The 24,856-nt window shown below is 43.5% G+C and overlaps 1 protein-coding gene across 2 annotated transcripts in view; it reads left to right on the top strand.

The window, feature by feature from the left end:
* ACVR2B (activin A receptor type 2B) overlaps positions 1-22,521 on the top strand; it is a 137,637-nt gene extending 115,116 nt beyond the window's left edge. For both annotated transcript variants that reach the window (XM_082192479.1, XM_082192478.1), the window contains exons 6-11: positions 2,198-2,341; positions 4,204-4,352; positions 9,448-9,562; positions 11,162-11,300; positions 14,146-14,276; positions 16,567-22,521. In XM_082192479.1, the coding sequence (XP_082048605.1) occupies positions 2,198-2,341; positions 4,204-4,352; positions 9,448-9,562; positions 11,162-11,300; positions 14,146-14,276; positions 16,567-16,761 (873 nt within the window). In that variant the 3' untranslated portion in view covers positions 16,762-22,521. The remainder of the gene's footprint in view (positions 1-2,197; positions 2,342-4,203; positions 4,353-9,447; positions 9,563-11,161; positions 11,301-14,145; positions 14,277-16,566) is intronic.
* The last annotated feature ends 2,335 nt before the right edge of the window (positions 22,522-24,856 follow it).

Consider the following 24,856-nt stretch of genomic DNA (forward strand, 5'->3'; position numbering starts at 1 on the left):
TAATGATGTCGAAGAAGTCAATACATTGTTTCCCCATCACTGATTGGAGTAAAACCATATTAACGAGGAGAGAGGTGTGGAAGGGGATTTATGGGTCTGTATACAGGTTATGGGTGGCTCTGTGGTCTAAACCACTGAGCCTAGGGCTTGCCGATCAGAAGGTCGGCGGTTCGAATCCCCACAACGGGATGAGCTCCCGTTGCTCATTCCCAGTTTCTGCCAACCTAGCAGTTCGGAAGCACATCAAAGTGCAAGTAGATAAATAGGTACCATTTTGATGGGGAGGTAAACGGTGTTTCCATGCGCTGCTCTGGTTCGCCAGAAGCTGCTTAGTCATGCTGGCCACATGACCCGGAAGCTGTCTGCGGACAAACGCTGGCTCCCTCAGCCAGTAAAGCGAGATGAGCGCCACAACCCAAGTTGTCCGCAACTAGATTTAATGGTCAGGGGTCCCTTTACCTTTATACAGGTTTTAGATGCCTGCTTAAGTTGCCTTGGTGCACAATTTTCAGCTGTGCTTTCAGAGTTATCATGTCTAGAATTATGGAGCAGAGAAGCATATCTACAAGTTGGCTGCAGGCCTATCCATACTTTCTGTTCCACCAGTTTAATCCCCTGAGATGTTCCCCAAATAATTTTGAAAGCAGGATGAAGATGCTGAGGATTCTCTCCCAGTGAACCCTACTTCTCTTTCCCCACAAAAGTAAAATTCCTAAGGATCCCCATGACTGAGGGAATGATTGTTGAACCAGTTCTTAAGTCTGTAGTTTAGCTATAGTCTGAGAAATCTTTAAACACTGTCCCTTATTCTTTTTAATCCTCCACAATTTGTTTGCCATCGTGGATTTAAAGAAGATTTTAATGTCATCTGTTCCAAGCCAGCTCTGACTAACTAGTTGGATATCCTGCCCTAATCCAGATTAGAAAGCTGTAACTGTTAAGATTACACACAAAAGGTTTAAATCTGGTTAATGTCTATCTAGTTCTTGTGCTTTTCTGTGTAGCTTTTGAAAACCTTTAGCTAAGCTTTATTTGACAGTTCCTGGTTCTCTTCCTTTCTCTTTGACACAACGGATAGGTGGGAAATGTTGGATAACAGAACTTTCATTTTAAAACTCTTATGTTTCCTAGTTAAGTGAAACTGCAAAATTTCTCCAGCTGGAGTTTTGTAGGAATAGTTGCATTATTTAATAGAACTTGTGTGTGCGTTTTGCCAAAGAAGGTATTCTGGGTGATGTAGAATGGCATGGTTTGCGCATAAAGCTAAGTCGTGGTGTGTTCAACCAAAGTCAAGGTTTGTTTGGCTATCTGAACCGACCCCTCCAGCCTAATCATGATTTCTTTTCTATCAACAAACCACAATCTGAAGTCAAGGTTTGTTCTTGGCTCACGAACAATGGCTTGTTTAACTTTTAACTCTGGTTTGGTCAGAACTCAGCAACCTTTCTTAACCATGGGTTGTTTGGCTACCCCATCCCAGATACTTGCAAGGCCACAGAGGCAGAAGGCTCTAAGAGCAGCTGGAAAATAAGACAAGCTTTGGAGTCTCAGCTTATTCATTTGCATGTAAAACAAACCATGGCTTTGTGTTATGTGCAAACACATGTGCAGTTTCCCCTCTCTTAGTTTTTTGTACCAAAGTTTAGTTGCATTGTTCAAAAAAACTGCAAAGGGGGAAGCATCAGTTAAGGTTGACACTAGAAAGTTATGCCCATCAAGCTTAAATGGAGACATGGAGAAGCGACTGAATTGGAATAGTGTGGCAACAAACAAGTTTTAAAATTCTTCTCCTGGGGAAATTATCCTACCCGCAAGAAAGCAATGTAAGTCTCTTCCCATTGCAAAGCATCAAGCTGCCATATACTAGGTCAGACTCTCCATTTGGCTCCAGTGCTGTTGACAAAGACTGGCAGCATGTCCAAAACACTTCAATATTCATAGGTGAATATGCACGGGTGCAATCAGATGTTTGGCTGAGGGGTGTATGGATCATATTTTGCTGTTGAAATCAACCACTGAACAAGCCACTTCTTAAGAGCCCATGTGCAAATGCTCCTAGAGTTCTGTGATGAGTGGGATTTTTGTACAACATTTGCAGCCACGTAGCTTCACGAATGCCCATTTTTATAGGATTCCCCATTCCATACGGCACCCCTCTCCAAGCATTTATCTTTCTTTTCCCCTGCCCTACCCACAGGATAAACAATCCTGGCAGAGCGAGAGGGAGATTTTCAACACCCCAGGCATGAAGCACGAAAACCTTTTGCAGTTCATTGCGGCAGAGAAGCGAGGAACAAACTTGGAGGCAGAGCTGTGGCTGATCACAGCTTACCATGACAAGGTAACAGATGTGTGACTGTGTTGTCATCTCGATAGCTGCAGGAAGACCTGAAGCAAACTGAAGGGGAAGCAACTCTACACACACACACACACACACACACACACCTTCCCATTGTAGGGGAAGCCAAGAGATGAGGCAGGTTTTAAAAGCCCACTCACCCTCCCAGAAGCAGGGCAAAACTAAGAGAAGGGAAAGAGGTGGGATAAACAGTGGGGAAGGAGTTTAGTGTCAGATCCTACTTCCTTTATTCACCAATTCATTCAAAGACCCTCTTTATCAGTGCTTCCACCTCCTGAGAGACGGTGGGATTACCTAGAGGAGAATTAAGAAGCGAGGGGGCAGAATGGGGACTGCTGGAGGTGCAAACGGCCATCAGACTTTGAAAATCTGGTGTCACCTGATTTAGGTTCATCACTTTTGTAGAATTAATTAAACTAAATAGTTTTAAGTGCACTTTGAATAAATGTGAAACTGAGGGTTACTGTTTTGAATTTCATTGCATTACTCTGTTCCTTGGTGGGTCGTGCACCCCCCCCCCCCGTTCTGATTAATGCTTTTTATAGGGTAGGGTAGGTGGCACTGGAAATGAGTTTACGGGACCAGGGGTGTGGCTGCTTCTCTGTACGGGTGGAACGTGGTATGTACACATCAGCCACAACATCGCACGTGGGAACCACAGTTCTTATACAGACGTCATCAGGTTCTGCAATTTTGCCACAGTTAAGGCTGCTTAGCCCAGAGGGTATATTTTTGTGTGGGCTTCTTATGTCCAAAATGAAAACATACCTCTGCTTTTAGAGAAAAAGAGAGAGGATTTTTCTGCTCAGGGTGCGACCTAAGGTTCGAGAAACTTGCCGAGTTCTTTCCGCAGAAGCTGGAAATCAATAGGGGGTTTTCAGACAATTTGGTGCCATGCAGCCAAAAGTTAAGCAGCTTTAAATCCGTTTTATTCCAGAGGGGAAACTGAAGCCTATCTTTAGCTCTCCCGTTGAAAGGAACACTACTTGCAACTCATTATCATATACCTGTTTTACTCAGGTGTAACTCCCACTGTGTTCAGTGGGACAACCCCCAGGTAAATGTACACTGGATTGCAGCCTTAAAGCACTTTACTTGGTCAGGATTATGCCTGTGATTGAAATGCAGCCTCGGTGGAGCTCCTCCTGAGCCTGGCCCAGAGGTTCCAGTTGGTGCAAAGCGGCTGTGACTAGACCATTGATGGGGACAGACTATTGCCAGCACACAACTCCAGCGCCCAGAAGTCTGCATGAGCTGCCCATAGGTTACTGGGCCAAGTTAAGGGTTCTTGTTAGTGGCTCCCCCATGGCTTGAGTGCACGGCCATCAGATAGCCCTCTTCCCTACTGAATTTCCAGCACCTACTAAAGACTATTTTTTATTCCAGCTGGCATTTAAGACTGATTTTATAGTTTTGACTTTTTGTTTGGTATTGTATTCTTGCAAACTACTATAGTGACTATTGTAGCTAAGCAATATTATACATTTTTTAAGAGGCCAAGTAGGAGGTCTTGTCACCTGGGCAGCCCAGGACCTCTATACATCCTGCCCAGACTTGCACCCCAGAGAGGTCACCTTGGTGCTGCTAACGCAGCAAAACAACAACAACAACACATGGGAAGTAGCAGTTAGCGGTTTCTGCAGCCACAGCAGGCGCTGTGATTCTCCAGACCCCCGGAGGCACACTCCGTTGTCTCTGAATAATGGCAAATTGTTTAAATAAATAACTATTGTGAACTGAATGCCCCTCATAACTATATCTAGCTGCAATAAGGGTCTTTTGAGCAGCCAGGGTGAGGATAGGGAAGGGAATCCTTGCTACACATCATGTTCTGATTCTTCCAGGGCTCTTTGACTGACTACCTGAAAGGGAACATTGTCAGCTGGAACGAACTCTGCCATATAGCAGAAACCATGGCTCGCGGACTCTCGTACCTGCACGAAGATGTCCCTTGGTGTAAAGGAGAAGGACATAAACCTGCTATAGCACACAGGTACGTGGGGTTTTGTTTTTGTTTTTAATATAGGCAATTGTGCCACAAATCCAAGGGTGTGTACTTTGTATGCAGAAGGTCCCCTGTTTCAGTTGTGTTCAACAACCACCTCACCTGCAGTAGAACACCAGTCTTAAGGGGAGCCTTCTTCCTCAATCTCATGCCCCCTTGCTAGTTTTTAATACAGCTCCCATCAGTCCCAACCAACATGGCTGTAGCATTTTTAACACCCCCCTTTTTTTTGCTGGAGGGGGTACCAGGTTGGGAAAGACTGATTTATACAAATTTGCCTACCAGGTTATGCTCCTCGGGACCAAGCAATGGTATGCATAGCATTGTGCCCGTTTCATGAACTGCAATGATGGAAGACGTTCTGGGAGAGGGAGAGCAATGGGAAGAGAATGGGTTGTCATCTAACAAACGCAGCCCTCCCCGCCGCCTGCCAATTTAAAGCCGCAGATGGAATAAATGAGTCATTGTAGTGCCGGTGAATAGAGAGTTGTCTTTGGATTCAAGAAGACCCTGGTTCAAGTTCTTTCCCCTACTTCGAACAAGTTTCTGTCTCTTAGCAAAACGTGGAGCCTGTTTTTGTTGCTGTCATTATTAACCTCGGGCACCAGGACAGTGTTATGCGGTGCTTTATATAAGGAGCGTGCCCTCATAATACATTGTCAGGTCAATGAAGACGTTTCGCTCAAGTCCTATTAGCTTGTTTGTGTGGGAAGGAGCCGCTCTCGGTTCTGAAGCAGAGAAGGAGAGGGAGAGAGAGTTGTGTGTGTTGGGGAGGCACAAAGGAAGAAGAAATAGAGAGAAGCACTTCTATCCAGCAAGGCCTGTGACCTACAGCACAAAGAAAAGAGACACAACTTTCGGTGTGTGACCAGGGCGGCCTCATTCTGCTTGCATAAGTGTAAACCCAGCTAGGTGTGCTATCCAGGCTCAGTGAAAAAAAGCCGTAGGCATAGCGGATGAGAGAGAGGGGAATGATACGGGTGTGCGGCAAGGATTCAAAATGTGCGTTTGCTTACTGATTGTGTTTCAACTCCTTCCTGCAAGGAGCTCAGGATAAAATGGAGGTATCTCATCTTATCCTCACAACAGCCCTGTGAGGTGAGTTAGGCAGAGAGATGGTCACACAGACACACACACACACACAGAGAGAGAGAGAATTCCTGCTCCATGATTGGAGTCATAGGATTGTTGTCTTTCACATGACGGTATGTGTTTTGACTCCACAGAGTGGGAAGTGACGGAAACAGGACGTTTGTGTTATTGTGTTTCGTGAAGTGGGACTATTGTCCTTTGTTCTTTTTCTCTTTGCTATCTCATGCTAGAGAGAGAGGGAGCCATGTTGCAGTGCTGCATGTGTGTTTATATGTAAAAAAAGTAGATTAGCCAAAATGCTGAGTTGCTAAGGTATGTTATGTATGTTGTGCAAACTCTGCGGATCCCTAAGTGTGCCGGTGTTGGTTGGCATCGGTCGCTGTGATGTTCGGGCTGAAGAAAGCTTTTGAAGCTTCCGAACGAACGCCCAGGAGGGAGATAACATGCCTGTCGGGCATGTGTCTCTGTCAGGGTCCTACTCGAGTGTAGGCTGAACTCCTGACACACACACCACTGAGGAGTAGCCAATGTGGGGCCATCCAGTGTTGTTGGGCTAAGGCATAAGAGCTGTTGCGCCCAAGAATCTACTTCCATCAGTTGTTAATGGTCAGGGATGGGGGATCTTTTTCACTCCAAGGGCCAAATTACCTTCTGGGCAAGCTTCCAAGGGCCACATCCCAGCCCTGGGCAGGGCTATAGGCAAAAGGAGGCAGAAAAGCAAACACAAATTTTAGCTCTGGTCAACGGTCTAGTTCCTACATGCCCCCTCTGTCTTCCACCCAGAGGCATGATGAGCTCATGGGCCAATCCAGCCAGGCAAAGATGCTTGCCAAATTGGGCCAGCGAGGAAGGTGACCTGGGGTGAGTGTTCTGAGGGCCGGATAATGAGACATGGAGGGCCCACATTCAGTCTCCAGGGGTTCCCCGCAGATTGTGTAGAATCTGGAGCACGGAAGCTTATGCCACAATAACATTCAAGAGCCTCAAAGTCTTCCTGTCAGGGCCACTGCAGCAGCCTTGACACGGCTCCCCCTTTGAAAATCCAAATCAGCGCCGGCGCCGTTTGGCACGGCCTCAGCTCAGAGGCTTTCAGACTGTGTGGAAGCCTCTCAGAGGTTCCTCTGTTAGGGTACCTGCAATGCCAGAGGAGCTCTGTGGACGATGCCTTCTGTACCATTGCCAGCCTGCCTGTGCAAAGGGGGTGTTGGGGGGCTCTCTAAGGTGCCCTGTCAGTTGATATGGTTGGTGGCGTTGTGTGTGCTCATTTGGGGGTGCACACATGCCTAGAATTCTCTGCAGCATGGCAGTGTTTGCATGGCAGATACATAGGGATAATGTCCACACAGAAAGGATTGAAGGGAACAAGTCCGGAAACTATTGTCCTAGCTTTCTAAGTGCTGCACTGCCCCCTGATGGCACTTTATTGCACACACTTAAATTGCCAGCAAGAGAACAGAATCTGATTTCATAGAATTGTAGCGTTGGGGGGGGGGAATCCCAGGGTCATCTAGTCCAACCCCCTGCTGTGCAGGAGGAGGTTTCCGTTTTCGTAAGCAACTGCCCCCTCTTTGAATCTATACTGGGGCGTTCTTCCTTCCTTCTGCTAAAGTTCTCCCAAATCCACCACCACTTTCAGTTATTGCCCCTAAACAAAAGCAAGCGGTTTCCATTCGCAATTAGCAATCGCTTTAAAAGTTCATTGGGACATGATGTCTTTTGGAGACAGGTTACCCGGAACAAATTCTAGCAGACCCATCTGGCTAGGCCAGGTGTCTTATTCTGCTGTGCAATTAACTCTTACCTTATCCATAGCCTTTCACACATTGCGTTGATGCTCACATGCCTCAAGGGCAGCTCTAGGAACACAGGAAGTTGTCATAGACAAAGCCAGGCCATTGGTCCATCTACCTCAGCAGCAGTTCTCCAGGGTTTCCCTGCCCTGCTTGTTGGGTATCAAAGCTGGAGCCATTCTCCATGCGTTCAGCCACTGAGATCATTGCATTTTCCTTTATCAAAGCTGGCCAGAGAAGCTGGAGGATTTCTGAGATGGCAACGCGCTGGTCACCCCTCATGAAGGTTACATGGGCGTTTTGTCCTAGTATTAAACAAAAGTTGTTTTGTTTAATCCTAAACAAATAAAAGAGAAGCATCGATTGCCATCGTTAGTGGCTCTTTCGCACCAGAAGTTTCATCTGTTTTAGTTTCTTAAAATAGGGGAGACATTCAGCTGAAGCTTCACACAGGAAAGACCTGTTGAAATGAATTCACATGACTTAATTAGGCCCATTCATTTTATGTTGTGAATAGCCCTGAGATGATGAGGATGGTGATGGTGATAATGATAATAATAATAATAATAATAATAATAATAATAATAATAATAATAATAACCACACAACCTCCAGATGTTGTTAGACCACAATACAGTGGTACCTCGGGTTACATATGCTTCAGGTTACATACGCTTCAGGTTACAGACTCCGCTAACCCAGAAATAGTGCTTCAGGTTAAGAACTTTGCTTCAGGTTGAGAACAGAAATCGTGCTCTGGCGGCACAGCAGCCGCAGGAGGCCCCATTAGCTAAAGTGGTGCTTCAGGTTAAGAACAGTTACAGGTTAAGAACGGACCTCCGGAACGAATTAAGTACTTAACCCGAGGTACCACTGTACCCATCTTTCTTGACCACACTGTTGATGCAGAAGACAACACATTGGCTGCCCCTGTTACAAGTAGAGTAAATAACATTCTGTCAAAATATTGCTCGCCAATTTCAGTGCTCAGCAGTGGTTCAGCCACCTCTTTTTCCTCCATCTGGGCCACTGGAATCTGTGGTGCCAGTTGTATCATACCTCCAGTGTTTAGGATGTGAGGAAGACCTTTCTCTCAGAAGAATAGAGAATCGCGAGAGGATGCCATTCCCCTGCAGGGCATTCTGTGCCCTGGGAACTCACTGAACTCTCCTCCTCTCTCTGCTGCGGTGTCTCTCTCCGTAACGTATTCTGACAGGAGATTTCAGAAAACAATTGTCTCTGCCCTCATTAATTATGTCGCTGGGCCCCGCTGTTGTCCCGCGGTCCGACGGCAGGGTTACCACAGTGAATTGAATTGATGGCAGGAGAATTATAATGCCAAACACACATGGGCTTGCCATCTGCTGCCTAAGGTCTGTAATTTAATTATATTCACCCACATCCCTTTTTCTTCTTAACCCACGCTGAAAATGTTAGAAAGTTCAGGAATGACTTAATAGCCAGGGCTTTTGAACTTACAGGGTAAGTAAGGACAAAAAGTGAGGGAGCCAGGGCAACAGCTACGGTTCCAGAACCTAACACAGCTCTCCAGAAAAGGCCTGGCTGAGAAGTCTAGATGAAAACAGCAATGGGTTTTAGAAACTTATTGTGTTATTGCTTAATTATTGAATTTCCATCCCTCCTTTCCTCTTGAAAGAGCCCAGAGCGGCAAACAGATGTAACATATAATACAAAAACAAAGCAAACATTCCAAAACTGATTTTTTTTAAAAAAAGTTACAATTAAAAACATCTGAAAACAGTTAGTCTTAAAGCAGTTAAAGAGACTCTTGCATCCAACAATCTTATGGTTGCCTGGAACATAATTATTCAGTCGCCAAATCCTTGGATAAACAGGAATGGTTTCAAATTCCTCCTGAAGGTTGATAATGGAGACGGATGCAACTCCGAGACAGGGCATTCCACCTCTGGGGAGCCACCACCGAAAAGGCCGTGTTGGGGGTGTGTGTGTGTCCTATACCAACTGGGCAGCCCCCCGGTGGTGGTGTAGGACAAGCTGGTCTCCAGGTTGGCCTTATTTTACTTGCTGGTCTTTCCGTTCATGAAAAACAAGATCAAACCCACTTCTCATGCTTCCATCCGTAGCAGAACTCGCATAGGCATATTCACCTGGAGCTGCCTATTTCAGAGCGATGGTATCTGTGACCTTAATTCCCTCCTCTGTCCCCACCCCCCTTGCAGGGACTTCAAGAGCAAAAACGTATTGCTGAAGAATGACTTGACAGCCGTGCTAGCAGACTTTGGACTGGCTGTACGGTTTGAACCTGGGAAACCTCCAGGAGACACCCATGGACAGGTAACGCCTGCGGCTTGGCAAAAGTGTCTGCTTACGTTACCTCCCTTAGCAACACTTCTCAGTGCATACAGCAGCATTTCCTCAGGACAAGAAATTATACCATTTTTAGGGACAAGACGTAGTAATTGTCAGATTAATGGGCGCACTTAGTCATCACCTTTACTATGGCTTGCCTGTTGGGAAAACTACATTTCCATGCGATCACATCATTGTTCACAGAATCCATCTGTGCTGTCCAGCAGAGTCCCTGGACTACGTCTGCAGCAGAATCAGGTTTCAAAGTCCTGAATTGGCAGAATGGGCTTTTTGCCACTTTAGTCAACCACTGAAGCTTCAATTTTTTGAATGCTTCCAATTCTTTTATTTTTAAAAATTATTTATTCACCTGAAGATCGGGGGAAGGGGGGGGGAGGTTTTTGATCAAAAGAGAGCGAGATGCCAGTTCTCACATCTTGACAAAAGTGCCGTGGGTGCCAACACCAAACGACTGCCATGATCCGCAAAGGAAATAGTGGTGATAGCGCTCAGTAGCAGTGAATACAATCACAAAAAAGATGTGTTTGTGTGTTTATATATTATACTGAAGAATCCACCTCCCCGCAAGGAGAATACTAGGCACAGCAGTGAGTGGGTTACCCTGGGACCTCTCTCTGCGACGTGTTTGTTGTTTTGCTGGCATGTTCTTTGATGTGGCGGAACTTTTGAAACTGGCTGGCGTAGTGCGGTCCACTCTTCCGCCTCATTCTGCTGCAGATGCTAAAAGCTCTCAGTGGCTCGTCCCAGCGATCAGCCCAGTCCAAATACAGCTAGCAAATTGCGCAAACCAGAAGCTGACATTCAATGTTGCAGGATACACTTCAACTATTCAACAGCTCTTTGTTTGGGATGTGCAGGTGGAGAGAGCGCTGCCCCACCATTCAGCTTTGTACTGATACATCCACAAACACCCCCACACCCCCACATGGTATGCCCCCCCCCCGCGAATTTCCTGCAGCGCTGAATATGGAGAACGCTTTATGACCAGATGCATGACTCAAGTTGGAAGGGAGAGGGAAGCCCTACATAGGGCATGAGAAAGTCTTGTTCCTCCACCTCCTTCTGCAAATGATGACTACTGTACTTTTCCGTGTATAAGACTATACTTTTTTCTTGAAAAATCATGCAAAAAAACTGGTGTCGTCTTATACATGGGTAGTGAATAGGACGTTTGATTGGTTGCTGCTGCGTCGGTTAGCGGCTATTGTGTGTGTGTGATTGGTTGCTGCGTCAATGGGTGGTGTTGATTGGCTGACGCTGCGGGAGTTGGGCGGGCGATTGGCAGCTTCTGCTGGCGAGGGGACAGATGGGAGGCGGATTTTGTGATGCGTGCAGGGGAGCGATTTACAGCAATTCCCGCCCCCCTCCCAAAAGCTCAACAACCCTGTGTGATCCCCCCGCCCCATTTCCTGAAATTTGAGTCCCGCAAAACAGGGGGCGTCTTATAGACGGGAAAGTATGGTTTAAATTAAAGAAAGAAGAAAAATCCCCGCAGTTTTAAGGATGGGGGTTCTGTATTTGCCACCCTTTCGTCTCAGTGGCCTGTTCCTCTTTCTGACTCAGGTGGGAACAAGAAGATACATGGCTCCTGAGGTGTTAGAGGGAGCAATAAACTTCCAGAGAGACGCCTTCCTCAGAATAGACATGTATGCCATGGGGCTAGTCTTGTGGGAGTTGGTCTCCAGGTGCAAAGCAGCTGATGGTGAGTATCACAATCTCTACTGTGTATACAGCTTTGGGGTTAGTCCCACTGTCTCTGGTTTCCAGGAAATTCTGGGAGCGCCTTTGCCCAACTGGAATGTTGCCAGCAGAGTGGGGACCCCCTTAGTCACCCCACCGCTTTTAAGGTTTTCCCCAAACAATTAAGTGGTATATAAACTTTTATGAAATAGTAAATCTCAGATTCTATCTGTCCGACATTAACCCAGAAGTAACTGCAAGGGTGGCTGAGTTTTCATCAATAGCATCTCTTAGAGTGGTGAGTGGCACTATTTAGCGGGAAGAAATCCCAATGAAAATCCTCGTTGTTATATATTTTACGTGGCTGTTTAGTTGTATATATTTTAAAATTTTATATATGGATGGATGGGATGCGGGTGGCGCCGTGGGTTAAACCACAGAGCCTAGGACTTGCCGATCAGAAGGTCGGCAGTTTGAATCCCTGCGACTGGGTGAGCTCCTGTTGCTCGGTCCCAGCTCCTGCCAACCTAGCAGTTCGAAAGCACGTCAAAGTGCAAGTAGATAAATAGGAACCGCTCCTGCGGGAAGGTAAACGGCGTTTCCGTGCGCTGCTCTGGTTCGCCAGAAGTGGCTTGGTCATGCTGGCCACATGACCCGGAAGCTGTACGCCGGTTCCCTTGGCCAGTAAAGCGAGATGAGCGCCACAACCCCAGAGTCGGCCACGACTGGACCTAATGGTCAGGGGTCCCTTTACCTTTATACTTGTAATGCCTAACAAAGGTTTGGCGAAGTAAGAAATAGTAAATAATAATAATAATAATAATAATAATAATAATAATAATAATAATACCACCTAAGATCACGGAGAAAATTCCCATATGAATGCACAACAATATGGCAGATAACATTTTCTCCATATAGTTATGTACTGGGGTTACACAAGAACTTACAATATTGCACCCTTCTTGAGAGCCAGAAATGTCGAAGTATTCAAAAGGGTTGTAAACTTTGTACTGCCTGCTGCAAAAGGTCAATTTAACGACCACTAGAAACTCAAAATAATAAGTAATTTTTCTTTGTGCTAGCTGTGCAGTCACACATGTGGGCTCTGTGCCTGCATACGCAACATTTAGGAACTTTCTTGATTTAAGGACCGCCAGAGATTATAAGTAATTGTTGTTTTTAGAGAACGGCCTGTTTTCTCCTTATCTGTTTAATTCTAGGCTTTCAGTTCAGATGGTATACTTCCTCCCTCTATTTTTATGTCCTATACTACTATATTTACTCAAGCCAGAATTACTCACATGCAAACCGAATAGATTAATTGGTCAGTCACCTAAAATTTGCGTGATTAATTAACAATATTTCTTTAATCAGTTGGAAAGCGCTAGTTCAGGTATACTGGGTCCTTTTGAGCCTTCTGAGTTCATTGACCTATTTTCTTCATATTTAATTTGAACGGTTGGTTTAACCTTCAATATGTTTTATTGTCTTTTGTGGTATTGTACCTTTGCCTTAATTACTGACTGTAAGGCATTTGAAGTGCTAGATGACTGAAAAATAAGCTCTGGATCTAAATACATAAAGGGAACAGTCTGTTCTGTACCAAGGGAAGGAAGGTACCTCTTTGGGCTAGTGCCTGCATTGAGATATGGTGCTTTGGGAATGAGCCTGTGTGGGTTCTGGGCTAGTACACTTCCCTCCTCTCTTTCAGCAGGGTCGGTCACAAAGATGAGATTGGAAACTTTTGCTTTAGTTTTCTGCTAAATGCATTTACTTGTCCAAGCCCAGACAAATGGTAGATACTGAAACTATGGTTTGCTTAAATGGCTGTTTGGAGATCTGAGTCACCCATTCATGTACTGAAGTTTGGGTATAATTATCTGGGTAACAGATCTTGGATAACTAGAGTTCTGATAGTGGGACCTGCATGTATGTGTGAGCTGTGATCTTTGCCACTTTCTGGTGTTGCTGTGGAGACTTAGGCAGTGTACATATTCCAGCTTGCTCTTCATCCAGTTCACTTCCATGTTGTTAGCCACAATCCATATTCATCCTGTATCTATCCTGTTACTTCTTAGGAAATATTATGTTTCGATGTGGTTCCGCCCCCCCCCAAGAAAACCCCTCAGCTTTGATCCAAACTGAGAAAAAGTGAACAAGTCAGCTCTAATTATCTCTCGCTTGGACTACTGCAATGCGCTCTATGTGGGGCTACCTTTGAAGGTGACCCGGAAATTACAACTAATCCAGAATGCGGCAGTCAGACTGGTGACTGGGAGCTGCCGCCGAGACCATATAACACCAGTCCTGAAAGACCTACACTGGCTCCCAGTACATTTCCGAGCACAATTCAAAGTGTTGGTGCTGACCTTTAAAGTCCTAAACGGCCTCAGTCCAGTATACCTGAAGGAGCGTCTCCACCCCCACCGTTCAGCCCGGACACTGAGGTCCAGCACCGAGGGCCTTCTGGCAGTTCCCTCACTGCAAGAAGCCAAGTTACAGGGAACCAGGCAGAGGGCCTTCTCGGTAGTGGCACCCACCCTGTGGAACGCCCTCCCATCAGATGTCGAAGAGAAAAATAACTACCAAACTTTTAGAAGACATCTGAAGGCAGCCCTGTTTAGGGAAGCTTTTAATGTTTAATAGGTTACTGTATTTTAGTGTTTTATTGGAAGCCGCCCAGAGTGGCTGGGGAAACCCAGCCAGATGGGCGGGGTATAAATAATAAATTATTATTGTTATTGTTATTATCTGTTTTAAGCCGGTAATGTGTACACAGCCATAGGTCACCCTGAATTCGAGCTTTCTGTCTCCTCCAAGGAGCTCTGCCACATAATGAAGTTCTCTTTCCTATTCCAACTCAGGTCCGGTAGATGAATATATGCTGCCTTTCGAAGAGGAGATCGGGCAGCATCCATCACTCGAGGACTTACAGGAAGTGGTGGTTCACAAGAAGATGCGCCCTGCATTCAAGGATCACTGGCTTAAACACCCTGTATGTCCTTTCTCATTAATTCTGTTTAAATCCTTTCTCTAGCAACTAGGTTCCAAAAGTACCGCACTGTAGAGCAGGAAGCCCCATTCAAGTCAATTACAAGTTTTTGACTTGCAGCATTAAAAAAAAGACAAAACCCTCTACAGCGGTACCTTGGGTTACAGGCGCTTCAGGTTACAGACTCCACTAACCCAGAAATAGTACCTCGGGTTAAGAACTTTGCTTCAGGATGAGAACAGAAGTAGCGCGGCGGCGGCGCAGTGGTAGTGGGAGGCCCCATTGGCTAAAGTGGTACTTCAGGTTAAGAACAGTTTCAGGTTAAGAACGGATCTCCAGAACGAATTAAGTTCTTAACCCGAGGTACCACTGTAGATTAAAATTTGGTGGGGTTCATTATTACTACTAGCAGTGGTAGTATTAGTACTTCCAACCTAGCAATTCGAAAGCACGCCAGGGCAAGTAGATAAATAGGTACCACTGTGTTGGGAAGGTCAACGGCGTTTCCGTGCGCTCTGGTTTCCATCACAATGTCCTGTTGCGTCAGAAGCGGTTTAGTCCTGCTGGCCACATGACCTGGAAAGCTGTCTGTGGACAAATGCCAGCTCCCCTGGCCTGAAAGCAAGATGCCCCATAGTCGCCTTTGACCGGACTTAACCGTCCAGGAGTCCTTTACCTTTAGTATTAAAAGTACTAAAGGTAATACCTTTAGTGTTAGTATCAGTATTACTATTAGCATTGCCTTAATTTGTAGTGGTTCTGAGTAGCCCTTAGGAGTGCAGTGAGAGGAGCAAGGAGAAGAGAAAGGGAGATTAGCAGGTCCTCCTGGTTTCTCTAGAAGAAGAAAACCTATTTCAAATATAATGTGGCTTGAATTCGAGGAACCTTGAACTTGTTCCAAGCACTGTGCAGAGATTTGGATCTGTGTTTTCTTTTTACATCAGCTTTCTTCGTTCATTTATTCGTTCTAATCCGAGGGGACTTTCAAAAGCAGATTGTGATGTAATGTGATGTGGGTGGCAGGCCTGTACACAAACACCTAACTCCCTCTGTCTGTCTGTCTCTCTCTCCTCAGCTTTTATGTATTTTATTATCTGTTTAAAAGCATCTTTACAGCATCTAACATTAAAAAAAATGTAATATAGAAACAAACACAGATAAGAGCAGGGGAAAGCACATATATGAAAGAAACACCATGAAAGTGAATGAAGCAGAAATTCAGAGATGTAAAACCAGGTCCGATTGTATGGGTCAGGGAGAGGCATTCTCAAGCCTCTGCCTACATAGAAAGTTATTTGGGTCTGGGCTTAAGTGACGAGTTTTTCTGAGGGGTTGATTTTGTGTCGACCCAGGAAACGGTTTTTATATTGTTGCTGCTGCTTCTGCTGCTGCCGTTATTTTATAAGCCATTTCTAGGTTTTGGTCCAATTAATATACGGATGCAGTGCCTTAGAACACTTCTGGGCATCCATTTAGACATAAGGAAAAGAAAAGAGAGCTAAACTAATGAAATAAATTCCCCAGACTGGTAGATTGTTTGTGTTGGTTGAAAAAATAGTATCTGTAGAACACGCCACAAAGGTCTGGATCTCACTTGAAGCAGTAAGCCCGTGTCTGCTGTTTTTTCTCTGCTGCGTAGGACGCTCCTCTTGTGTGTTTTTAGACATCTCTTTAATCGTTCTGGCTTTTCTTGACCACTGAATCTGATCGTTGAAGCCGGACTCCACAGATTTGACTCGTGATAGTTTTGTATTGTTCTTTTACATATTGCACACCACTGAGAGGTTTTCCTTCAAAGGTTAAGTGGGTGATCAATGTTCTGAAATGAGTAAATTGCAATACAGTGGTACCTCGGGTTAAGTACTTAATTCGTTCCGGAGGTCCGTTCTTAACCTGAAACTGTTCTTAACCTGAAGCACCACTTTAGCTAATGGGGCCTCCTACTGCTGCTGCGCCACCGGAGCACGATTTCTGTTCTCATTCTGAAGCAAAGTTCTTAACCTGAAGCACTATTTCTGGGTTAGCGGAGTCTGTAACCTGAAGCGTATGTAACCTGAAGTGTATGTAACCTGAGGTACCACTGTATATAAATGTGATATGGTTCGCCTTTCATAAACATGAAGAAATCGGTGCCAGTTTTTATCCCAGTTTGAGGCAGCAGCACCTAGTAGCGACCAGGTGGGGTCAGCAGTGATGGGAAGGGAAGTGGGATTCTAGGCTTAATGCTGTTCCTAACTCCACCCTCGGTGTCCTATGAGCTAAACACCCCTGTCCTCTTACCCTCTGTCTCCAGGGTTTGGCACAGCTTTGTGTCACGATAGAAGAATGCTGGGACCACGACGCGGAGGCCCGCCTCTCGGCAGGTTGCGTAGAGGAGCGGATTTCTCAGATACGCAAATCAGTAAACGGCCCTACCTCGGACTGCCTGGTTTCCATTATGACCTCTGTCACCAACGTGGACTTGTTGCCCAAAGAGTCAAGTATCTAAAGCCTGGTTCACGTTTTTTTGTTTTTTCTTTTATTTTTTTGTGGTCTTTCCAGACTCACTGGATTTTTTTAAAAGAAAGAAGTTAAACCACAATCCAACACACACACACACACACACACACACACACACACACACACATTTACACACACACACACACACACACACACACAAATGCAGCTGCTATTTTAATCTTGACTTTTTATTATTATTATTATTGTTATTATTATTGTCGTTGATGTTTTTATTATTATTATTTTGACTGGATCAATTTTACCAGCGCATTGCTCTACTGTATTAAAACGAGGGGGGGGGGGGGAAAGGAAAAACGAGGACATCTCAGCAAGCATTCGGGTGCCGACTAATGAATGCAGATAACGGTGCAGGTACCTCAAGACCTCAATGGACTCACTTTTATTTCCCTTTTTTTAAATAATAATAATAATCCTGTTTTCTGGGTTTTCTCTTTTGTCCGGTCTGTTTTTTCTACACGAGGCACCGGCGATACCAAGCAAACAAAAGCCTACCCATCGGCAAGGACATGCTGCAAGCTTAAAAAGACTGTTACATAAGATCACACCTCATAACAAGACTCTCACACCCCGCGACTTTTCTTTTTCCGTTGTTCCTTTTCTATTTTTGACAGCGAGCTTAAAAAAAAAAGAAAAAAAAGAAAACAAAAGCAGACGTGTCTTTTACGGGTGTAACGGGTGTCGCCGTAATGTGGGGGTGAGGGGGGAGGCGGGGAGTTGGGAGAGGAGCCAAGAAGAAGAATGCTCACTCTTTGATGGTATAGAATCGAAAGGGAAAAATTTAGTATTGGGACTTGGGAGAGAAGACGTTGAACTCTGGCAGCATTCGGGAGAAACACCTGCTTAGGGAGCTACTTCTCAGGTAAACAGTTCATGAGAGGAAGGGGCAAGTTTTGAGGCAAGAGTATTAAAACCGCTGCGGAGCACGGAGAAAGTTGGGTCACAGCGAATCGCCGGCGGAATGAGGTCCTTTCGTTACCTCAGGCTTCAGTGGTATTTACATAAAGGAAAAAGAAAACCCCTATATCTTTTTTAAAAATGTTCAGAGAATGCGGTCTTGGGGCTGAATTGCTGCGTTTGGGGCAAATTTCCCACGCGGCGTCCGATTGGAGCAACGTTTGGAGTTTCTAAAAGTCCGTTTTCAAATAAAAATGCGAGGGAAAACAAAACATGTAAGCTCAAAAAGAAGACGGTTCATGCCTGCAACAGGTTCTTAGCGTGTAATGCTGTGATCGGAAACTGATTTCCTTGGAAATCCCACTGAGCAATAGGCCTTACTTCCAAGTAAATGTGCTTGAGAAACTGGTGAAATTCTTAAAGGTTCTGGATTTCAGTCGTTATATCCCGATGCATCCACATTTCCCAGGAAATGTGCTTAATTCAGTGGGTTGGCCGATGTGGATGGGATATGTGGAGATAACCATGTTGTTTACTCTTATATTGCAGCCCATCTGTGTGACAGATTTAAACCCATTCCAGATCTTTTCAGCTTCTTTTGGTATCTCCAATGAAATTGGGTGTGTGGTTCGGTGGGCTTCTATTTTTTATTTTAAGCATTAATGCCTCCCAAAGCTTACATTTCCCAGACTTCTTTAATGGAAGCCATGACACTTAAATCACTTTGAAATGGGGGTTCTCAGCTGCACTTTTGTAGCCTAGTGTTCATCTGTACTTTCTCGGCCCCGATCCTAAGCATATTGGTATACTTTGCTCGGAAGTAAGTTCCATTGTCCCATTGGGGTCTGTCACACCCAGGCAAAGGTTCGCCGTCGGTTGACAAACCTCCAAGTTGGTTCGTCTTGATTCTTCGTTCTCTGAACTCTGTCACCCAACTCTTTCATCTTAACAGTGGTGCGTATTTTCAACACGGTTGATTCTATTTATGCCATAAACTCGCTCTAATCAGTGAATGTTCCTAATGCTGCTGATTCAACATTTAAATATTTTTTTAACTTGCAAACCATGCAATGATTTTTTAAAAGAAAAGAAAAAATTAGAACACACATACGCATTACGTGGCTTCCGAGGTTTAAAACTGAAAAAAAAAAAAGTTTTGAAAAAACTTCACGACCACAGATCACCTCAAACCAGAAATACCTCAGAATTTTCTACTTGTATGAGTTTTATTATATATTTTGTTAGTTGTGTTGTCTTGTAGTATGTATATTTTAATGTAAGTTGGCTTTTATGACAAGGGAGTTTTAAAAAAAGAAAAAAAAAGTTTAAAAAAAGTTCCAAAATATTTTAGGAAGTGCTACCATTTTTTTTGTTTTTTTGTTTTGTTTTTATAAAGCACCATTGTAAATAAGTGTAAACGGTTTTAGAATAACTGCCTATAAAAAAGGTTTCTGGGCATTATTCACTGTTCTTTGCAAAGGCTGTTTCCATTCTCTTTTTGGAGGGCAGTGGGGAGCGCAAGCTGTTTTCGTGAAAGATCAGTGCATCTTTTCGTTTTGTTCTCATGAAATTTTAACTTTTTCCTCTGGCTGCAACATCAATCCGCAAAAGAAAGTTGTTTTGTTTTCACTCACTACCTGCCACAGGACGATAATAGTATTAAAAATTACCTTTGAATATGTTCTTGGGGCCTCTTAATTCCCAGCCCATTTCTGTCAAGGCAGTTTCACTACCTGCAGTTAGATTGTTCCAAAAAATAAAATAAAATTGCAGGCTTACTGCTGGATGGATTTGATGAGGCAGATGTCCTGCAACTGATTGCTCTTCCCTGTCTCCCATAAAAACAGTACAGAGTTGTTTTTGACATTGCCTAGGAAAGAGCAAGTGTCTCTATGTTTCCAGGTGCAATTCAAAGTGTGGGGGGTGTATTTCCATTGCTTGGGGTTTGGCATTGCACCCCTTGCCTTGGGGGAACAACCGAGGTACGAAGAGTGAGAATCAGCAGCAGTCACTCCCTCTCCCTCTTCCCCCTGCATCCAAACCAGTTTTAGACTCGACAGTGCTTAAACATGCATCTTTCACACCAATTCTAAATTTTACTTACTTGGAAGTAAACTCCACTGAAACCAGTGTGATTTACTTTTAAGAATCGAATGTATTCAGAGTTGAGGAGTGTGCACCTATTTAATTTTTAGAGATGGTTGTACGTGACAAATGCAGACACCTTCCTTGATGTTTAGGTTGCCCCCGCCCATAATTCTTAAAGGCTGCCATGTTTGAGCCTAAATCTGAATACTAATGGTCAAAACACGAGAATTGTTTTATTGGCTGAAATACTACAAGAAGTTAAGGCACGTGTAGCTTTTTAAGGCAAAGCCTTTCCCCATTTACTCTTTTTCCACTTTGTTTTTATATAGAATTTAACTACACTTATTTGATTCACAAACCTGACTTGGGATTCGCTCTTAAATTCGGAACACAGAGTGTTAAGTTTGCTGTCCTTTGTGGAGCAAAATGAGAAGAGGGCTGCACATTTTGTGTGACCCACCAGGCATTGTGGCTTGTGTAGTGTTTTAAAAACCCCTTCCTTTTGCTATCCCCAAGAAGGCAGGGTGAGAGCTAAGCACTCGGAAAGTCCCAACTTTGAACTGGTTGGGCTGAATTTGGTCGCGTGTTAAACAGGCTCAAACTGGGACAACATAACAATTTGTGTAAAAGACCCAAAGTAACTTTATCTTTGTGATTGATGTTGTAAAGAGGAACGGCAGAAGCTTCGGAGAGGATGAAGTGAAATAACAACAATTAAGCTTAAATACACCTCGAACCTATATATCTTCTTAAATGTGAGATTTAATGATCCAGGTTGTTAATGGTGGTGGAGAAAGAGATGTGCTGTCTTTTAATTATTGTAAGAACTCTGCTGCTTTGGATTTCCTTTTTTATTTTCTCGCAGCGTTATTTATGTGATGGCTAAAACAGGCTTGCTTTACAGCAGTTGCTTTTCTCTTCTTTCGAAGCAAACACACAACCTTCTGGTTTCTTTAAGAAGCTTTAAAGTTTATTGAAAGTGCCATATGAGTTTTATAGCCTACTAGACAACAACTTCAACCTTCCCTTTATGAGAAGGGAGAAGGATGTCCACACCTCCCACTCTCAGTTGCATTAAACTTGTTTTACTGCAGGACGCACAAATATATATATTTTTTTTACCAAAATTAACTGTTTCATACCTGTTGATGGCATCTCTCTGCTTGAAGCTCCTTACAGATCATTTTGTCAGTGGCTGGTTAAGCAAAACTTGGTGGTCAGCTATAAACATGCCTGTTGCTCGCAAACATCCTGTCTTGTGTCCTTCGTTCCTAGCACATCAGCTACCTCGCTGGCAATATGACATCGTTTGTGTCTGATAGATGTGTTTAATGAACTGATAGTAAATATTTTAGCATCAATATGACGCAGCTTTCTCAGTTGGTTTGATCAAAGCTTTCTTTCGCTATGAAAGAGTTCACAGAATCCCCAGTAGTATCTTTTAAGTCTTCCTGTCCCTCAGCTGGTTCAGTACACCTGATTTAAAGCTGCTTCTTGGTATAGCAATAAAGTAGTTCACCACTGGTACATGAGAGTAAATTCTTCCCCGATACGATTTTAAGTCCAAACCTGCTGCCAACATTAAATCAACCCTTTATGGGCATCCTAAACTACTTGGTTCCTGAAATATTGACTATTCTTGCAGTGCAATTGTTACTAAGAAATAAGTTCATTTGAGTTCATTGGGGCTTACTCCCTGGTAAGTGGGAATAGGATTGCAGACTGGACCTTATTCAGCTTCCTAAATCTTCCCACTTCACACAGAGAGAAATCCTACAGGGGTTAAATTAATTATGGTGCAGCCTTCATTCTTCAGTAACCAATATCAAAATCTCCTGTGCAAGATTGTTTTCACCCCCTAATCTAGATCTTTGCAGCATTAGCACTGTATTGTCAGCCCACAGTGCATTAAAGTAATCATAACTGTGCTTATATTTTAAAACATGGCTATTATGCTGGGCTTCTAAAGGTCACTCCTTGATAAGTACTTGTTTATTATATTAAAACAGTGTTTTCTTTGTTCCCTTTTGAAATTTGTTAATATGAAAGTGATGTCTTTTTTCAAAAGTGGCAGCTATAAAGCAAAACAAGTACAGTACTTCTTTCTGGTTTAAAATAGCAGAACACTTGTTGATTTTTCTGCCCGTGGTAGCAATTGTAATATGCTACAGTAGGTGCTGTGGGCTTTTAATAAAGGTGAGAAATCCAAGTTTTCTAAAGGGTGTTCATGCAATATAAAAGCACGATCATAATGCTGTTGCAGTATTGTCCTACTAATGTTTTCGGAGTTAAGAAACAAACGTACATCACTATGAGTTTTGCTTCTTGATTATTTCAATATGCTATTTTAAAATGTTTATACTGTATTGAGGGGAAGTGACCTTTGAATACACACATACACACCTGAAGAATGAAAACTGCACTGTGTTTGAAAAATTTATTTCGTACCACAAATTATTCTGTAAAACATAATGGATGACATTCAACATTAATCAGAGTAGACTCAATGAAATTAATGGACTTAAGTCTGTTTCAGTATTGTGCTCTTGAGTATGGCTAACATCGAGTATTGCCGAATACATTTCTGCAAGGAAAATGGAAAACAGGAATCCCGTGCAGCCACAGCAAAAAAGAAGCCAGATTTAAAACTAGCTAGAGAAAAGGTGGCCTGAATTCATGAACTGCCAACTTACTTTGTAGACTTCACTATGTATTCCTCTTGTATATAATCCCTTTTGCGAAAGCAGAAACAAAACCCCACACTTTTGACTGTTTCTCATGGCCTCCTTAAGATTCTACCACCACCAGTACAACAACAAAAATATTTGTGTAGCCTTCATATAAATTCCTTATGGAAACACACATTTTGATGCATTTTGTGATAATTTGTGCGGCCTTATCTATTAAGCATTTATGAAAACCACGGTAAATCTCCATAACATGCCAGCAGTTCTGTTTATAGTGACTATGTACCGCATTGACAATATGATCTGTAAAGAGATGTTTCTGTCAGCATTTCTTTGGCAATGGGCTCTTGGTAGTTCTTCCCATCTTGCTGAAATGCACTGATTAATATTTGCAAATCAAATTTCTCTGGGTTATAAAAGTTAGCCTTTTGCTTTCCGTAACTAAAGCAATGGGCAATGTAAAGGAGCTTTCTGTTTCATTTTTTGACAGTAGTAATGGGGCACTGCCAAGTTTCCCATAGTAAAGAGATGGTCAACTAACAAGAGTTTCCAAAGAGCTAAAATGCCTTTTGCTTCCTCAGCATCCCAATGCAAAGTCAACACTTCACAAACTAGTAACCATGGGTATGAGATCAAGGGCACCCTACAGGCACATGTGCTCCCGCTACTTCTTTCCTCCACAAATTCCATTGTTCCTTCCCTTTTCAGTATAGCATAGTGTTTTGTTAACGCTAACAATGGTTAGCTGGAAAACAGAATTTGCAACTGAGGTTTAAAGATTATTGGCAAACCCAGTTTAAAGCTAACCTTGGCTAGCCTTAATTGACATGCTACACACAGTGGTTAACCCTAAAAAGAGAAGGGAGGAATTGTTGAGGAGACAGAGAGCATGTGCACACACCAGGTGCTTTTAAATTCTTCATCAAAAGATTGATTACTTAGACAACATGGCTGAGATAGAATAGCCCTCAGTTTTTCACTCCCAAGTATGCTGATTTCATGACTCTGGATACCTAAAGTTGTACAACCAAGCATCTTCTATTTAAGCTTGGAATTTCAGGGTGAGACTGATATCCTTGCTCAAAATCTTAGGTTACTTTGAGGGCCCAGAGCAGCTTGGAAGCTAATCTAGTATCTGACTAGCAAAGAGCCCACACACAGAAAGGTCAATCACATGATCCTTTTCCATCAGTTTGTTGGCTGACTTGGAAAGCAGCAGGGAAGGGGCGACACAAGGTTTTCCTGTCGCCTATTACCATGATGAAATATGAGTTTCATGTGCCATTTTTATGACTGACAGCTTACCCCTTGCAGTCTTCTTGGTGCTGAACTTCCTATTGCAGCTCAGCAAAGTGCTTAAACCACAGAGTGTCATGTTCTAAAATGCAAATTGTGAATGTGTTTTCAGAAGCCTCCTTATACATACTTCTGGTGCTCAGGCTGCTGCCAGACTTTAACAATGAATAGGCCCTTCACTTGGTAGTCAAATTTAGGATCCATTGATCTGTCATTTACACACATAAAAAGTTTCCAATTCATTGTCTAAAAACTTGGTCAGTATGTTCTGTTTCTTACACTTTCCTCCCCTTTTTAATTAAAAAAACCCCTGATTTTGGACAGAGTTCTTCCTTTTGTATTAGGACACAACTGTGGCAACATTATTTTTAGCTCTTCATTTCCGAAGTCTAAAGCTCTTTCTTTGTGCCTTCATTTATTTTCATGCAAAGCAACTGCTGTAAGTTCTTTTTAATTCCTCCCCCCCGCCATCAGGATGTTACAGGGAGGGGGGAAGAGAAACTGCTTTTCATTATCCAATTGTTGTTTCTGGATGCAATCTGTGATCCAGGTATTTCAAGAACCAGTTACCTCAAACTTCACATTATAACAGTGTTGCTTTCTGGAATCTTCTTTGTACTGCAAGATTGTAACATATGCAGACAAGGAACCATGCTACATACAAGTGTTATATAAGTTATATATTTTATATAATTTATATGCAGAAAGGAAAAAATGGATCCCTAAGGATTGCAGCTTACATTTCATTTTTGAAGCTTGTGGTTCCTTTCCCCACTCCCAGTTAAACCAAAAGGGCTTTTTTTGTGTCAAGCTCTAATTGTGTTGGATGTATGTACAGCAAGAGGGCGTTATGAACAAGTGCTTCCTTTCCTTGTTTTCTACTGTGTTCAGTGTTTTATTGGGAGATATTTCCTGGTTATCTGGTCAAAGTTACTTGGAACATCTGACATGGCGGATAGGTGCCACCGGTTATCATGACCCTGCACATGAAGTTCCAAAGGGGTACAACTTGGACAGAGCATGGGGCGATCCATATTGAGCCCTTTAGTAGAGACTGATCTTCTCCAAATAACAGCACTACAGTTTTCTCTGGAATGG

Source organism: Podarcis vaucheri, assembly GCF_965113315.1.
Source record: "Podarcis vaucheri genome assembly, chromosome: 12".
NCBI classification, from domain to species: Eukaryota; Metazoa; Chordata; class Lepidosauria; order Squamata; family Lacertidae; genus Podarcis; species Podarcis vaucheri.